The sequence below is a fragment of the Nyctereutes procyonoides genome, unplaced genomic scaffold (genome assembly GCF_905146905.1).
Source record: "Nyctereutes procyonoides isolate TBG_1078 unplaced genomic scaffold, NYPRO_anot_genome, whole genome shotgun sequence".
Lineage (NCBI taxonomy): Eukaryota > Metazoa > Chordata > Mammalia > Carnivora > Canidae > Nyctereutes > Nyctereutes procyonoides.
The window spans coordinates 23236797-23251736 of NW_026575049.1; the positions used below are offsets into that span (position 1 = coordinate 23236797).

General features: G+C 57.9%; 1 protein-coding gene across 2 annotated transcripts in view; it reads left to right on the forward strand.

The window, feature by feature from the left end:
* The window catches only part of SCUBE1 (signal peptide, CUB domain and EGF like domain containing 1), a 142629-nt gene extending 129686 nt beyond the window's left edge, over window positions 1–12943 (forward strand). For both annotated transcript variants that reach the window (XM_055328942.1, XM_055328943.1), the window contains 5 exons: window positions 1523–1684; window positions 3254–3451; window positions 4474–4626; window positions 4985–5064; window positions 7348–12943. In XM_055328942.1, the coding sequence (XP_055184917.1) occupies window positions 1523–1684; window positions 3254–3451; window positions 4474–4626; window positions 4985–5064; window positions 7348–7500 (746 nt within the window). In that variant the 3' untranslated portion in view covers window positions 7501–12943. The remainder of the gene's footprint in view (window positions 1–1522; window positions 1685–3253; window positions 3452–4473; window positions 4627–4984; window positions 5065–7347) is intronic.
* Window positions 12944–14940: the final 1997 nt, after the last annotated feature.

A 14940-nucleotide genomic window follows, 5' to 3' on the forward strand; every position in this document is an offset into this window, starting at 1 on the left:
GGGGCTGTGGGGGTCCAGCCGTCCAGCCGCACCTTCCCTGCCACGGCCACCAAATCCCCGTGGTGAGCCTGCCTTCCCTGCCACATGCTCCTGCCCTGCCAAGGACCTTTGGGACAACTCTTCCCACCTCCTGACCCTGATGATTCTTGGGAACAGACTACTCTGAAATCTCCCTTCTAGAAGAGAGAATTCCACCTACCCTCCAGTTCCTGCCAGGATTTCTCCTCCTTACTGTGAACCTTGTAGAAAGAGTGTCTGGACTCCACTTCCTCTCCCCTCACCTTCTCACGAGCCCCACTAGTCAGACTGTCACCCCCCTGCCCCCAGGCTGGAGCCAGGTTGGTTCCCAGCCTGTGTCTCGGGCAGCCCCGTGGCCCCAGGCCTCACTCAGCCTCAGTGAGTGGTAGTTGGGGTCCCCGGCCTGGGTACTCTAGAGTCTGAATAGAAAGAGCATCCAGTGACCCCAGTTTCTTCCCCAGTGCATCCTCTGTCCTGAACTTGATGCTACACCCTCCTGCCAGGGAATAGCCCCGGGCATGTCTAGCAAGTACCTGTCATGCCACATGGCCAGAGTCCCTCATCTTTGCCACACAATGGCCCCCCACTCCAGGTCCCATCAGTTCTGTCCTGCCAGGTGCCCAAGGAGACCTTGGAGTCACCCTGAGTGCTCTCTCTGTGACCTCATATCCAGTCTGTCTGCAGCCCCTGCCAGCTCCTCTGAAGGATGACCTCTCACCACCTCACTGCCAACCCCCTAAGCCAGGCTACTGCCACTTGTCCCAACACCATCCCCAGAGCCCACTCCCAGAGCAGCAGGCAGGACCATGGGGTCCTCCCCAGTTTCTTCCCCAGTGCATCCTCTGTCCTGAACTTGATGCTACACCCTCCTGCCAGGGAACAGCCTGTGTCTCGGGCAGCCCCATGGCCCCAGGCCCCACTCAGTCTCAGTTACCCTCCCCTCACCTGGTAGTTGGGTTCCCCGGCCTGAGCACTCTGGAGTCTGAATAGAAAGAGCATCCAGTGACCCCAGTTTCTTCCCCAGTGCATCCTCTGTCCTGAACTTGATCCTCTGAAACTCAGCACAAAGCCTAGCATGGCCCCTGGGCCCAGGAGCTCATCCCCATGGCCTGCGACCTCCCCTCTGGCCACACCTGGCACCCACACAGCCCACTTTGGGCCTACCCTTGCCCTCCCTTCCCCCGGATAGCCTCCCAGCCAGCTCCAGGCTGCTCAAGCCTCCCCCGAAAAGTCCCTGCACCTTTTGAGCAGCCCATGCCTGGCCTTACAGCATTCCATGCCCCATTAATGCCCTCGAACACATGCACCCACGCTACATCAAGCAGCATTACCTCAGGAGTGGGCCTTGGTCTGCTGAGTTCATGGCCCAGCTGGGTGGGGTGATGAGAAGTTGCTGAGCAGTAGAGAAAGGCCTTGAACTCGGCACTGAGACAGACCTAACAGGCAAGGGGAGCCCTGGGGAGAATGCCCCCTGCCCTTTCCCACCTGCACCCCCACCCCACAGTGCACTGCTCCCCGGGCCACCACTACAACACCACCACCCACCGGTGCATCCGCTGCCCCATTGGCACCTACCAGCCCGAGTTTGGCCAGAACCACTGCATCACCTGCCCGGGCAACACCAGCACAGACTTCGACGGTTCCACCAACGTCACACACTGCAAAAGTAGGTGCAGCTTCCCCCACAACCAGAGAGCTGGGAACAGGGCTGGGGAGGGGGTGGTTGTTGGGGGTGGGATGAGCCTTCACCCCACACAGTGTCCCCAGGACCCTGGGGACTCGGCTCTGCTCTAGCACATCCGCACACCTCCTCAGGGTGACAGCCACTCATCAGGGCAGTCTGTGCCTCTGTGCCCGGTGGGCCCTGCTCCAGGCTCTGGGCCTATGGAGGGGAGAGCCAGGCCCCGTGCTGAGGGCCAGGCCCCACCGCTCTGAAAGCACACGTGGCCGGGCCCCCAAGTGGAATCAGACCAGACAGCCTAGGGGACAGGAGGCTGACGCAAAGTGTGGACGGGCGTGGAGGCACCAGAGGAAGGCCAGATGACCTCCTCTTGTCTGTGAAGAGCTCAGCTGTAGCCAAAAAAAATGCGGGCAGCATAAGACAATTTGGGAAATAGAGACCCCAGGCCTTCATTTAGCAAGTCATCTGTGCATAACAGGATGCTATTTACTTTAGATATTTTTTTAAAGGTTTTATTTATTTACTTATGAGAGACACAGAGAGAGAGAGAGGCAGAAACACAGGCAGAGGGAGAAGCAGGCTCCATGCAGGGAGCCTGACATGGGACCCGATCCCGGGACCCCAGGATCACACCCTGGGCTGAAGTTGGCGCTAAACCGCTGAGCCACCCGGGCTGCCCTTTAAATATTTTTAATTCATTTTTCGGAGTCCTTTGGGACAGATTTTCTGGTATTGTACCCTTCCTGTATTCAATTTCCAGCCAGTTATCCCTTCCCTGGGCTGCTGGTCACATTTGGAACAGGCCAAAGGCCCAGGAAGGGGACCTAATCCTAGAGGTAGAAGCCACCCCTCTTCCCCCAGGGTGTCCCCTGGGGCTCGTGGTCTGTGGGGACAGAAGGGCAGGCACAGTGGCAGAGCTGCACAGAGACAGGTTTTAAATGTCCTCATGAGTTAAGAGTGGAACGAAACCAAATAGGATGGAAACTTCTGGAAGATAAGGTAAAAATGAAATGTTTCCCAGAAATTTTGATGTGAGGAGTTTTGGAAATGAAAACATATAAAAGTCTATATATTTAATATTTCTGTTCAATTCTCTTGGCAAAACTAAGGTGACTTCCTTTGTAAGGTTGAGGCTAGGAACCATTTAGCTCACAAAGATGTCCCATTTGGCCTCTTCGGGGTTACACAGCTTAGCTAAAAATGAGAAGAAAGGGAAGCAGGTCTCTTTCCTCACTGTGCTGCTGGCCTCTCCCTGAGCCTCCCTGCTCAGCGGGGAGGGCAACCACAATTGGCACCTGGCAGTAGCTCGAGGAGCCGGAGTGCATAGAGGGAAAGAGCAAGTGGGGGTCACTAGGCTTTCCCACTGGCCATGTGCAGGAACAGAGTAGGCAAGGGAGCTGACATGGGCCGGGGGGTGGCCTGTCACAGGGCACCCTGTGGGAACACGACCCCGTGAGCAGAGTGGCCCAGGGCCAGGCTGGCTGGTGGGGAGACAGGCTGAGGCGCCCCCCAACACAGTGGCCTGAGCAGGCCCGCGGGCCCCCGTGCCCACAGACCAGCACTGTGGCGGCGAGCTTGGTGACTACACAGGCTACATTGAGTCCCCCAACTACCCCGGCGACTACCCGGCCAATGCCGAGTGCGTGTGGCACATCTCACCGCCCCCCAAGCGCAGGATCCTCATCGTGGTCCCCGAGATCTTCCTGCCCGTTGAGGACGAGTGTGGCGATGTCCTGGTCATGAGGAAGAGCGGTACGTGCAAGTGGAGGTGGGGGGCTGCCCAGGGACCCCCGTGGGGCCCTCTGACCTGGAGGGCTCTGTGCCAAGGGGCAGCAAGCATGGGGCACACCCTGAGCATGGGAGCCAGGGCCGAATTGGGTCCAGCATTGGTGCTGACCACAAGCTAGTCTCATCCCAGGTGTCCGGCCTGTCCTGCCCCGCCACCCAGGGTGAGGCCCGAGGAGCAACCCCTGCTCTGTCTGCCTCCTGCTCCCTCTGAGGCTCAGGGGCCAGGGGCCCACCTGTGCACACACACAAGGTCCCCAGGGTCAGACAGCCCTGTCCCTTCCCCTCCGTGAGTTCCAGCCTCCTGACCTGTCACCCCCGTCAGGGCGTTGTGGTGGGACTACAGGCTGTGAGCTACGGGCTGGCCCTCAGCTGTGGGCGGGGACAGGTGTGTGCCCAGATGGCCACAGCAGCAAGAAAGTGGGGAAGGCCAAGTCCCTCCGGGAACCAGGTTAAGTTCCTTATAGCATGTGCCAAGGCCGGGGGACCCCACTGCTGGTGCAGGGCCGTGGTGCCCCAGGGAGCCCACTCTGAGCCAGAACATTTACAAGGAGACAGACAAAGGCACACCTGCCCACTTGGGTCTGGAATGTCTCTGAGGCAGAGACTGAGCAGAGGAGAGAGACACTGAGGAGGTTCTGTCCACTGTGTTCCCCGTATTCTTTGTTCCTATGTGCAAGCATCACCCACTCACTGTGGCTGATAAGCCTGAAAGCCTGAGGCCAGAAAGGGCAGGGCACCAGCCAGGATCCCACAGCCAGTAGAGCCCAGCCCCGGCCCATCTTCCCCGCCGGCTCTGCCTCCAGCCTCCCTGGTCCCCAGTGTCCCCTCCACCATCTGCCCACAGGGTTGAGCTCTAGGGGGACTGGGCATGGGAGCCGGGCAGCTGACCCGGTGGAGAAGCATGCAGCCTGAGGGGGAAGGACAGGGCCAGCTGCAGCTGGCTGCAAAGATCAGCCAGCTGCTCAGCCCCTCTGCTCTGCCCCCAGCATCCCCTGCGTCTATCACCACCTATGAGACCTGCCAGACGTACGAGAGGCCCATTGCCTTCACCTCCCGCTCCCGGAAGCTCTGGATCCAGTTCAAATCCAATGAAGGCAACAGTGGCAAAGGATTCCAAGTGCCCTATGTAACCTACGACGGTCAGTGTGGCAGCACTGTGTGCCCGGCCCAGGCTGGCCCTGAAGACACAGAGGGGACAGACGCAGACAGGGTGGGGGTAGGGGGCACAGACGAGGGAGCCATGAGTGGTGTCCGTGGCCTTCAGCATGACGTACTGCCCGAGCAGGGTTCTGAGGGTTGAATAGGAGTTTCTAGCTAGCCAAACCTCGAGGGAAACAGTTTGGGTGGAGGATACAGAGATTCAGAGGCAGAAGTGCCTCTGGCCAAGGTCCGAAGCCTGAAAGTGGAGCAGGGGAAGGCAGAGGCTGAAGGTGAGGGGGAAGCAGGCAGGGTCTGGAGCCTTCACCTTCCTTCCTTCCCCGCCGGTGGGTTTCGCAGAGGACTACCAGCAGTTGATAGAAGATATTGTTCGTGATGGACGGCTCTACGCCTCGGAGAATCACCAGGAAATTTTAAAAGTGAGTGATCTGCTCTATGGAAAAGGGTCCCGTGTGATCCCAGGATGGTGGCCTGTGGTGGTCAGGGCCATCCCTGTGCCCACCCCCACCCCCAGCCCCCAGAGAAGGGAGGAGAGGAGGGGGGCAGGGCCTGGATCCAGGGCATCTGTCCTTGCAGACTAGGAGGGCTGAGACCAGCTCCCTGGCGGGGTCGCGCTCAGGACCTGGCACCTTGTCTTTAGGCAGGTTCTTCACCAGCGGCCAGCCTCGCTCCCTTCATCTGTGAGAGGCGGTGGTATCTTAAAGTCAGTAGAATCCGCTCTCACCTCTGGGACTGCCTGCCTCCTAGTCTTGCTCATGGCCTTGAGAAGCAGAGCCGCCTTGTCACATAGGAGGCCCATGGCTGTGACACAGTAGGCACTGGCCCAGACCCAGGGATCGGCTTGGGTCCTGGGGAGACAGCACCCCTAGCCTGGCAGCTGACGTGGACAGGGCCAGAGCAGGGCTGTCACGTACCAGCTGGGTGGCCCTAGGCAAGCCTTCTGAGAAACAGGGGTGGCTCGCAGGGTTTGTGTCTTTCAGCCCCGGGGTTGGCACACGCCTGCACATAGTAGGAGGTTTGTAAGCAGAGAAGTTTGCCCCGATCCTGCTGCACCCAGGAGGAGATCTGTAGGTTTCGGAGCCCATCTGGGTCATGGGAACTGGAGGGTCGTACTGGCCTCTCCCCCAGGCCTGCAGACCAGACCGACTCTCCTCCTCGCCACTCCCCTGCTGCCCTGGCCCTCTGCCCGCAGCTCCACCCTGCAGCCAGGAGCATCTGTGCAGCACTGGAAGTGTTTCCGTCACTTAGGACAAAACTGGGCCAGCGAGGCCCGGCTGGGTGTGGCCACCTCCTGCCTCTGAAGCCATTCTCAGGCTTCTGCTCTCCCTCTGCTCCCTTGCCAAGACCTCTCCCCAGTGAAGGTCCACCTGTCCTGCTCTCAGTGTCAGCATCCCTCCTCTGGGCAGGTCACAGATGCTTAGAGTCCCACATGGCCCTCCTCCTTGGCACCTGCCAGCACTGCGGTTAGCTGTGGTCTGGGGTTATTTGGTCACCGGCCTCCCTCCTCTACCCCAGGTAGAGGAACTGCAAGGGTTCCTGCTGGACAGTCTGTCCCGGCATGTGGAAGGAGCTCTGTGAGTGTTTCTCAAGGGCAAGGGGGAGAGTGTGCCTCTGAGTCAGAGCATGAGTGTGCACCAGGACGGAGCAGACCCTGGACAGCAGATGTGGCCAGAGTCTCTGTGTGACACTGAGGCATGGTGCAGACAGCCTGTGGCCTGTGCTCACTGCTTAGACCCTGCCCTGGTCCCCGCTGTGGGCTGTGCTCTCTGCGCTCATGACTGCAGCTCATCCTCCTGCGGAGAAGGGGCCTATATGTGCAGCTGAGATAAAATATTATTAGAATGCCAAGAGTTAAGACCAATAAACTATTAAAAATCAAAAAATGGGGCTCCTGGGATGCTCCATCGGTTAAGGGTCCAACTCTTGGTTTCAGCTCAGGTCATGATCTCAGGGTTGTGAGATCGAGCTCCGCATCAGGCTCCCTGCTCAGGGCAGAGTCTGCTTCTCTCCCTCTCCCTCTCTCTCAGTCTCTCTCTTCCTCTATCTTCCTGTCTCTTCCTCTTCCTCTGCTCCTCCCCACAAATCATATGTGTTCTCTAAAATAAATAAATCTTCTTAAAAAAAATAAAAAACAGGGGCACCTGGGTGGCTCAGTGGTTGAGCATCTGCCTTTGGCTCAGGTCGTGATCCTGGGGACCCAGGATCAAGTCCAACGTCAGGCTCCCTGCATGGAGCCTGCTTCTCCCTCTGCCTGTGTCTCTGCCTCTCTCTCTCTCTCTCTGTCTCTCTCTCTCTGTCTCTCATGAATAAATAAATAAAATATTTTTTAAAAAATTAAAAAAACATGGGATCCCTGGGTGGCGCAGCGGTTTAGTGCCTGCCTTTGGCCCCGGGCGCTATCCTGGAGACCCGGGATCAAATCCCACGTCGGGTTCCCAGTGCATGGAGCTTGCTTCTCCCTCTGCCTATGTCTCTGCCTCTCTCTCTGTCTCTGTGACTATCATAAATAAATAAAAATTGAAAAAAAATTTTTTTAAAAATTCAAAAAACAGTTCATGGTGACGAGAGTCTGTGGAGTCCTGAGACCCACCAGGCAGCAGTCTCTTCCTCCTCCCCCATCCTTGCAGACACCCCTTAGGCCTGGCCCCACCCGCACCCCCGGCCCCCCTTGGCCTCACTGTGCGCCTCACCATGTCTTCCAGGACAAGAAGCTCATCAAGGCCCTGTTCGACGTGCTGGCGCATCCCCAGAACTACTTCAAGTACACAGCCCAAGAGTCCAAGGAGATGTTCCCACGGTCCTTCATCAAACTGCTGCGTTCCAAAGTTTCCCGATTCCTGAGGCCCTACAAATAACGTGCTAGAGCTGCCCTTCTCGGGGAAGGCGGGTATCCCGATGGGGAGGGGAGAGGCCTTCCCTCCACAGGAGAGGCTGGGAGCCGGCTCCGCAGGCCTCCACGCCGCCCTGGGAAGTCACCCTGGCGTCCGCCCTAAGGAAACACTGACCAACCAGCCCCTGGGGCTGAGCCGGCGGCCAGGCGGATCCCCCCTGGGAAAACACTGTTCCAGGCGGCTTTCCTTCCTTCCTCCCTCCCTCCCTCCCTCTGCCTGTTCCATTCCTGGATGGCGCCCTCTCCAGAGCTGCACGGGCGGACCCGCCTGGGCCAGGACACTGTGTGCCGCAGCGCAGCCAGGCCCCGGGCAGAGGGCACCTGTGGGAGTAACTCGCAGCCTCACCTGGCGCCTCGGGAGAGGGGAGCGAGGCTGCCTCTGCCTCCAGGCAGGCTCTGGGAGGCATCATCTGAGACAGGAAGTGGGGCTGTGGAAGGAGGGGTGCAGGAGGGTCTGGGGAGCTGCGATAAGCCAGTGTCTGCACCTGCAGGCCTTCGGCGCCCCTCACTCCTCCGGCCACGGGCCCAGGACACAGGTGCCATGTGGTGGGTCTCTAAGGATTCTGCGGTGGGGCAGGAAAGAGCTGCTAGCGGAGGAAACTGTAGATTTGTGCTTTCCCTTGATAGAGCATCTAATTAAGTACTATATATATATATATATATAAATATAAATATAAATATAATATACTTCTATTTGTGGGTACTTTAGGAAAATCCTCTGTAGTCACTGTAAATATGAATTGCAAGCCCACCTCTTCCCTCACGAGCTGTTCCCAGCACCCCCGTGTGATTAACCCCCGCCCAGGTGCTTGCCACCTGCTTCCGGGGGGCCAGGAGCCCGCAGGATGGGGAGCAGACAGCTGGTTCTGGCTGGACACGCTCTGGAGTGCAAGTTCTTTGGGAACTGGCTCCCATGCTTTGCTGGAGTGTCGTGTGGTGGAAGGCGGTTTTCCCGTGGACTCTTCCCCTGCTGACCCTGGGGCTGAGACCTCAGGGAAGCAGGCCCTTTCCCACAGGAGCCCCCCAGAGCCCTCAAAGGGCAGTATCCCACCCCTTACCTGAGCAGAGAGGAATCCGGGCGGGGAGGGCAGGTGGCCAGCGTCAGGAGGCCTGGCCCCAGAGCAGCCTTCTGCTACTGCGCCACGCTGCGTTCCTCTTACCATCTGTCTTTAAAGAAGAAAAGTCCAAAGTCTGACCTAGTTGCATGGTGTCCCCCTCAGCCAGGAAGCCAGCGCCCGAATACAGCCACAAAAGCCCCCAAAGCGCGGAGTCCTCGCCTGCTGGCCGCTGCTGGCCACCGGCTGTGGGACGTGCATAGGAAGTGGTCTGTATCTTTACCGTTAACAGATGTTCCAATTTCCAAGAAACATGGGAGATTCTTAAAATGAACCCCAGGTGCCTCTAGGCTGTCTCCATCCCCTGCCCCCACACCCGGGCTGAGCCAGGGGCACGAGCACATTGGAGTTTGAGAACTGTCCTAGCACATTGCAGATGGTAACGCCTGAGGACAGGGAGTGGGGCCTGGAGGTCGATGGCCAGGCAGGCCGGGACGATTTCACAATCCAAAACAGGACTGGGAGCTCAGAAGTCATTCACGGCCCCTGCCCACATCAGCAATGGCCAGTCCCCTGTTTGACCAATGCCGGCTGACGTGGGGAAGGGGCTGCCCCTGGTGGCCAGGTCAGTGTGAGCCGTGAGCCCTGTCTGATCTGGTCATAGGCCTTCAGGGCCGGCTGGGCCTACAGAAAGATGCCTGTTTTCCCTACCGAGCTCATCCCCAGTAATTAGACGAGTGTCCTCTCGAGTGGGCCTCCAGCCTCCAGCAACAACCATGGTGGGGGGTGGGGGACAGAGAGGGAAGCGTTCTAACCCTTCTCGGACACTTCCTGCTGCCTTTCTGGGTGGTTTCTGGCAGTTGCCACCCACAAACCCCACTAACCCACCGGCCCTTCCAGTGGGAACCCACCCACGTCCCGTGGCTCTCCACGCTGCTGTGGCCAAACCTGCCCGGTGTTCCCCCAACAGAGCAGGACAGACGTGGGGCCCCTCGCTCTTCACAAGTACAACCCCAGTTTGCCAGCTGCCAACACCATCACCATTCAGCCCTCCTCCCCCCACCCTGTTAAACCACCTCCCACACTATGAGGGGTGCTCCAAGTTCGGGAGTGGGGTCTGTCCCTAATTTCTAGGTTATCCCTGACCCCCACACTGGGAAATTTAAGGGTCCCATGTGTTAAAGCCACAGCTGCCCCCAGTCATCGGAGCCCAGTGGCCTTGGGAGAGCTCCCTGGACAACCAAGCACGTTTGTCCCTGTTTCCATGTCGCGGAATCTGGTGGCAGATGGGTGCCCGTGGAGCCGATGGAGGTAGAAAGGACTGGGCCCAGACAGGGCAGGTCCCCAGAAGGAGTCCTGAAGAACAGAAGCCCAGGACAAGGATGTGGATGTCCCATGCTCCCCGAGAGAGGCTCGAGATGCAGAGGGGCCGAGCCAGAGGGGCCCACCCCACTCATGGATGGGGCATTGGCCTTGAGCAGCCACAGCCACAGCCCCATCCCAGCCACCGCCACCCTCGCCTGGCATGGGCCCTCAGCAGCTGGCCGGTCAATGAACTCCAAGGAAAGAGCGAAGGAACAAGCTTCTGGACACAAAGCCTTGCCCAGTTGGCCAGGACTGAAAGGTGCCAAGGCCCAGAAGTCCTGAGGAGCTTGGCTGTGCTCCCAGCGGGGCATGGATGGCACTGGGGCGACGGGGGAGGCCTCCGAGGATGGCAGTGGAAGACCGAGGTGCCCCGTGCCCCTGGCAGCTGCTGGCACTCTGCTTCCGTGGATGCGCACCAAGGAAAAGAAGAGAATCTGGCTGCAAGGTCCAGAGGCCAAGCTGGGCCCTCAGGGAGTGAGCGCTGGGGTCAGCTCACCTGCCGCCCCGAATCAGGCTTATTTTTCCCTGGCGACACTCTTGCCTGAGCCGGAGCCTGGCAGCTGTGCAGTTGTGCTCTCTCTCCCTCCCTGGGCTCTCCAGAGTCTCAGACTCTGCCTCCGCCGCTCACCCCAACAGGTGGCCTTGCCAGTGGTGGTGACCGCGCTCTGCCCAGCTCTGGCTCCCCGGGGACGGCGTGTGCCGGCCCTTCCTTACCTCCGTGGAAACAGAACCGAGGAGGCCATGGGACCAAGGTGGCGTCCTCAGACAGCCTTCTCTCCTGCCATGAGCTGGTTTGGGACACGTAGATGAAGCAGAACCGTAACCCAGGCCAAAAAGTCACCAGAGAGCAGTGGCCCCAAGAGCCCGATTCTGAGACCCCTAAGAGAACTTCTTTCCTTCAACCTCTTCAGCCCCATGTTTCCTGCCTGCGCCCTCGTTCCCCCAGGGACACAGCCAACATCATCCAGTTTCCAGGACAAGAGGCCCCATTGTGCGCTGGAGCGAGAGCAGTCTCCTAAGTGACATTTGGGGGGTTGGGTCATCATTCAAACACCTCCACCCACCCACCGCCCTCAGCAGGTAAATAAGATCCTGAACTAAGTTGGGTCCCCACCAAACTCCCTGTGTGCCAGGCCCCTGGACAGGAGTAGAGACCACAGCCTTGGGGCTGATGGATTCCCCGGGAAAGCCCCCTTGCTCACAGGGATGAAGGTGATGGAGGCTGGCCCGGGGGACAGAGCCCGGTGCTCCTCAGAAGGCAGCCCTGCCCTCCAGCGCCTGCCAGCACCCGGGGTGGGGACAGAGAGAGCAGGAGTCACCGAAGGGGTCCCAAAGCCCATGTCCTGCAGGAGAAGCTGCCACCAGCTCAGGCCCAGGACGTGACCACCTCCCTCCACCAGCAGAGAAAGAAAGAGACACAGAGAAGGGCTCAGCCGCCCTGCCCGGGACCCAGCACCAGGACACAGCGCCAGGACCTGCCCAGAACACTCCGTGCTCCAGAGGGGGGGGCCTTTCTTGTGCCCCAGAGACCCCGGCTGAGCTTACGTCCTCTACCGGATGCCTGGAAATGTAGTCACCCTGGTCAACTGCATCCCCATGGAGGGAGACCCCTTCTTCACCAAAGATACACGTGGTGGTGGCTCAGCCCCTCTGACCAGGGTCACAGCACCAAGCCAGCATCATTCAGGCCAAAGGCAGAAGGACCAACATTTGCGAGCTCCCGGCCTCCTGCAGCTGCCTCTGGAGGCGCTAGTGCTGAGCGCCTGCTGTATGCCAGACACAGGGGTGGCTGGAGCCGGAGGCCGCCTTGCTTGTTGGAGAGGGTGTCAGGAGGGGGCAGGTGACCCCAGGCCCAGGCGCCTCAGGCATGGCCCCAGGTTCTCTCCCAGCACCCCACGCAGGTGGCCCCAGGGAGCAGGAGCCTCCGCAGCCCCTGGACGTGGTAGGCCTCGAGCCTGAGGCCCCCAGGCTCTGGGGGACCCCGGTGCCAGCCCTCAAGCATCCGAACAAGCCATCCTCATGGCCCCACGAGGTGAGTGGAGCCTGATACCTCTCAGGTGTGGAGGGTGAGACTCCAGGGCCCAGTGACATGCCCAGGGCCAGTAGCTGGTGGTGCTGGGAAGGAAACCCGAGGTAGGACATGTCTATGTATGACACATTGGGATTGGGAAATGCAGCTCCCGGCCCATGGAGCTCGGAGCAGGCAGGCTGGTGCCCTGGGGAGGAGGGAGGAGGGAGGAGCAGCACGTGTGGGCTCCTGCCCACCCCTCCCTCGGGAACCAGCGCTAAAGACCCAGAGGAGGCCTGGCCTCTGCCCTCTGCCCTGCGTGGACAGGTCACGTCCATTCAAACTCGGGCCTGCGGGGCAAACTGCAGCCTGGAGTGTGGTGGGGGGTGGGGTGTGCGTGGGGAGTGGCCCCCCAAGCCTGCAGCAGGGTGGACGCGTGCACCCGCGGCTGGCCCCTCTCACAGTCTCCAGCGCACAGACACTAGACAATTCTGGGGTGGGGGGGCTCAGCAGACAGTGTGGTGAGCAGTAGGTGAAACGAAAGCTCACAGGTGCCCAGGACGTTGCCAGTTCAGGGGCCATGTGGATCCCCAGGAAATGCCTGATTTTGCTGAGATGGGAGCCTTGAACAGCCTGAGCAGAAATGGGTTATCTGAACACCACTGGCAGGGGCCGGGCGGGGGGGGGGGGGGGGTGAGGCCCAGAGAAGGAGGAGGGGAGCAGAAAGTTGGGCCCTTGCCATCCCACCCCCTGACCCCCCAACCCCCCCACCACTGGTCTCTGCTCTGGGTTCTCTGAAGGCGGCGCTGTACTCTCTAGGCACCTTGGCAACCACTCTGTCTACAAGAGCGACAAATACCAACACAATCCTGTTTTCCGTTTAGTTGCCTCGAATATTCAAGGTTTGTCCTCTCCATCATGTTCATACATATGCATGTAATTAAACATTTGTGGAAATCACTTTAATAATAAACAGGAAATGAACCTAAATACTGCTCCTTTCTCTCATTCATCAGAGGTTATGGGAAGGGGAAGAAAGGTACCTAGAGTCAGAAAAAAAAAATTTTTTTTTCAGACCTTCCTTGGCTATTAGTTGAGTAAAGGAGCTACAGTAAAGCTTCTGGAAGGCAAAGCAGTGGGTTTGAGATCTGCATGTGAGGAGCACCCAAAGTTGGGACAGGAAGGAGGTAGGTCATCTCAGGCTCCAATTCCACTGCTCCTCACGACTGGATGCTCCTCTACGCTGTGGCTTTCATCTCGGAGTCTCGAGCACCGTAGGCCTCAGGACCTGGGATCCCTGGAAACTGAATGCCCAGTCGATGCCGGGTGTGCGCGCACCCGTGGTTGTGTTTCTCTGGGACCGCAACCCATGCCTTTCATGAGATTCCAAGAAATCCAGAACACCAAAAAGGCTACGCTTCTCGAAAATGTGGGGGACCCTCTGGCATCATACACTCAACAGGAGAAAAAACAACTGTATAAATGATATTAATATTCCAAATAACGGACAGTAAACAGCAGAGTTGTTTTGCTTGTTTGTCTTTCAGGTTAACACAATGATTTGAAAGTCTAAGGAGGGCAGCCGAGGTGGCTCAGGGGTTTAGCGCCGCCTTCAGCCCAGGGCGTGACCCCGGGGTCCTGGGATCAAGTCCCACGTCGGGCTCCCTGCATGGGGCCTGCTTCTCCCTCTGCCTGTGTCTCTGCCTCTCTCTCTCTCTCTCTAATAATAAATAAAATCTTTGAAAAAAAAAAACAAACAAAAAAAATAAAAGTCTAAGGAAATTCCTGGAATATGCCCAAAAGAATTGACAGCAGGGTGTCAAGGCCATGTTTCTACACCCATGTTCCTAGCAGCATTACCCACAATAGTCAAAAGATAGAAGCAGCGCAGGTGTCGGTCAGTGGATGAGTGGATAAACACCACATGGTCTGTCCACACCATGGAGCAGGATTCAGCCTCAGAAAGGAAAGATGCTCTGACACCAGCTACAATGTGGATGAACCTGGAGGACATGGTGCTGAGCACAAGAAGCCAGTTAAGACAGAGCGAATACTGATTCCACTTACACAAGGTCCCTCTGATACAGTTTTTGAATGTAGGTTTGGTAGGGTCTGGAGCCGATCGCCAAGAATTTTTTTTTCCTTAAGATTTTATTTATTTGAGAGAATGAACATGAGAGAGAGAAGGAGCAGGGGGAGGGGCAGAGGGAGAGGGAGAAGCAGACTCCCCATTGAGCAGGGAGCCCAACGTGGGACTCGAACCCAGGACCCCAGGATCACAACCTGAGCCCAAGGCAGACAGACGCTTCACCAACTGAGCCACCCAGGTGCCCCAAGAAAGAATTCTTGAGACGTCCTTGGTGCAGAATGGTGCTTTTAGTAAAGCATGTGGGCAAAAAGAGAAGCTGCAGCCCCAGGATTGTGAGGAACAACTGATTGATTATATACTTTGGGGTGTGTATGGGGCCTGAGGGCGGGGGGGGGGGGGGGGGGGGGGGGAAGAGCAGTAAAGACACAGGAAGTTTTAAAAGGATTTTCATATGCTAAAGAAGACCCACAGGATACCCAAGGCCTTGCTATTGTCAAACTAAGCTTGTTTTTCCCTCTAGCAAGACATTAACATTAAGATAGTTGGGAGTTAAAAAAAAAAAAAAAAAAGATAGTTGGGAGTTTCCCTGCAGGAAGGTTCTACTCTGCTCCTCCAGTATTTGTCAGTGGGCTGCAGATTACTAAGAATTATGTATTATGTGTATTTTACCACAATGTTTGAAAAGTCTAAGAAGCAAACAATGACACCAGCTGAGCACCAACACAATGGACATTTCTACCACATTTCCCCCAAAGCTCCCGTAAAAACAGGCCCCAGGGGCACCTGGGTGGCTCAGTGAGTGAAGCATCCACCTTCGGCTCAGGTCATGATCCCAGGATTCCCGGACTAAGGCCTACATTGGGCTCCCTGCTCAGTGGGGAGTCTGCT